Raw genomic sequence first — 2,826 nt, forward strand, 5'->3', positions numbered from 1 at the left:
GGTGGAGTATACTGTTGTGCATCTAAAAATGTTGGTGCAGAGGGGAAAGTCAGAAGATTAATAAAAGAGATGTACACAAATCAAAAAGTAACAGAGTATGAGGAGGTGAAAGAGATATGCATTGAAAAGGGTGTAAGACAAGGATAATCACTTGCATCACAGCTGTTCAACACACGTCAAGAACTGATAGGTAAGGACTCAAGAGGCACTGTAAATGGAGGAGAAACGTTAAAAGACTATAAAACATGCAGACCAAGTAATGTTGGCAGAGCTACAGCAGATAACGGAAGAGTACTGCAAAAAGGATGTGAGTACTGTGAAATGAAGATAAGTATACAAATGACAGAAGTGATGAGATTAAGCAAAAATGAAACTCCAGCCAACATTTTCTTACACAGAAAAAAAGACACACCAAATAAATGCCTTTCTAAAACTGGTAAGTCTAATAATGCAGAAAGGAATCTGTACAAAAGAAATGAGCAGGATAAGCTGTACAGAAGACTTAAGGAGGGGAATATCTACGAGCAAGAGAGCATTAGGAAAAGTGAAGCAGTTACTTACATCTAGAATTCCAGTACAGATAAGGAAAAGATATGCTAAATTTGTCTGGAGTAATTGCTATACAGCAATGAATCATGGACTGTTACATAGACAGATATTTAGAAAGTTTTGAAATGTGGTTTAAAGTGAAATAGACTGAAAGACTTAATAAAAAAACTAATGAAGCAAATACGGGAGAGGGAAGATTAGTGGATGTGATTAGGAGAAAATCTCATTTGAGAATTGTCAGCAACAATAGTGAGAAAAAGGAAAAGAGTCAGGGGGAGATGAAGGACACAATTGGAAAGATGGATGACAAACAAACAGATGAAGGAAGGTGCTCATATCAGGACAAGATTGAGTGTCTCCAGTTGAAATACGTCATGAGACAGATAACACTAAAGAAGTGTTGACTGAGACTTATAAAACCAATCAAACAACTCATCTCTCTCTATAGCACACTTTTAGAACTTAGTAATTTGAAGTTATTCTACATCGACCAAGATATTAAACAGGCCAATTCCCATAGTAGTTGTAATTGCACAGATAATAATTAACACTTAATCTAATACAAATACTCTTTATTTATCCTGATCTTTGTGTTTTACAGCATGAATAAAGTAATTAATGCCTTGACTTGGACAAGAATACCACGAATTATTTAAGATGTTGTATAAAGCACCTTGTGTACTTTTCACAACACATCCATTGTCTTCTAAACTCCTTTCAAGTTCTGTTGGTGTAATAAATTTCTCCCATTCATGTGTTCCTTTGGGCAAAATTCCAAAAACATATTCCGCTGCCCAGATTCCAAATACTCGTGACACAAGAGTACGATTTACCGTCGTGATGAAAATGGATCCACCAGGCTTGAGCGCTTTACAACAATGTGATACAAAAGCCTTATAATCAGTTGCGTGTTCTGCCACCTCAGAAGCGATAACAGCATCGTAATACTCGGGCTCTTTCTCTGCGATTTCTTCGATAGTAGAGCACACGTATGTAAGAGTCTTAAGGCTTTCGTCTAATTCTAAATGGGATTGCGCTGCAGCTATAATATCACTGCAAGGATCGACAGCTGTCGTCATCGCACCCATTCGTGCTATTTGTTCAGACAAAATACCAGCACCGCAGCCTACGTCTAGTATCTTCAGATCTTTTAATATTAGGCTGCTTTCAATTTCCAAACTGCGGTTAACTGTCGTCAAACCGTTCACAATAAATGGCACTCTTATTGAATTGAATGAATGGAGAGGTTTCAAAGGACCATTTGCATCCCACCATTGGTTTGCCAGTTCTTTAAATTTCCTCATTTCATTATCACTAACTGTTGAAGGATTTGTACACATGTATACACGAGGTAAATAAATACCTCTAGCCAAACACACGCTCCTTTTAAACATATTGTCGAGCCTTTCGAGAAAATACAATCCTTATCGACTTCCAACACTCGACTGTCGTTCACGAATGACAACATTAACTACCATGCACATATCGTCTACGTTTCGGGTGTCCTACGGCATAATCGGTAAATACAACTATTTATGTAACAGAAATGCGAGACGGTAGATGTCAAAGAGGCACTTTGGATGAGCTTCGAAAGAAACTCCTAAAGATATATACAATGTTATTTATTTAAGTAGTTTGAAAAATCTTTGGTTTCAAAGGCCTTCGATTGAAAGCTGCAGGATGCACGTTATTGATGTATTGAATAGTGGGAGACACAGATAAAGTTTCTGAGTAGTTCGTAATAGTGACAGTCGTGCTAGGATATTTCCACCGTATGCTTCATTCCCCTCACTCCAAAAGATTCAAGAAAATTGACCATGACAGCTGCATTCTCCCTCGTTTCGATAATGAAGTATGAGAATCATGTAACGATATTCCTGGTAATGTTACTCTATCTTGTTACGTGGTAGACCTGTCGAGCTGAAGACCATTCAAAACGGTTTTTGACACCGCAATATCTGAATTACCTGCAAATCAAGATGTCTATGCTGGTTCTAAACAACTATGCTCACTAAAGGTGGGTTTACACACTAAACAAAAGTATCGACATAGCTAGCTGCTTACTGCAGTTGCATGTTTGAACTCCCAGTTTTTAGTGGCGCAATTTAAGAGGCGCAGCTTTCGTCATGCCACAAAAAGTTCAACTTATTTGGCTGTACTTCGTTGCGTACTTTACTTCCACATCTGTTCCCTGGTGGCAGTATTTCGAAATACGAGCTTTCTGCCGTAGTTATCGTGGAGTTAACTGCTGCTACACTCTATTTTAGTGTGTTTTCA

The 2,826-nt window shown here is 38.0% G+C and overlaps 1 protein-coding gene across 1 annotated transcript; it reads right to left on the reverse strand.

Annotated features, from left to right (window-relative positions):
• Nucleotides 1-1,104: 1,104 nt before the first annotated feature.
• Nucleotides 1,105-2,138, reverse strand: LOC126145089 (ubiquinone biosynthesis O-methyltransferase, mitochondrial). Its single transcript, XM_049915532.1, has one exon. The coding sequence runs from the start codon at nt 1,941-1,943 to the stop codon at nt 1,122-1,124; it is 822 nt and encodes a 273-aa protein (XP_049771489.1). The 5' UTR covers nt 1,944-2,138; the 3' UTR covers nt 1,105-1,121.
• Between the last annotated feature and the right edge of the window lie 688 nt (nt 2,139-2,826).

Source organism: Schistocerca cancellata, chromosome 2, assembly GCF_023864275.1.
Source record: "Schistocerca cancellata isolate TAMUIC-IGC-003103 chromosome 2, iqSchCanc2.1, whole genome shotgun sequence".
NCBI lineage: Eukaryota > Metazoa > Arthropoda > Insecta > Orthoptera > Acrididae > Schistocerca > Schistocerca cancellata.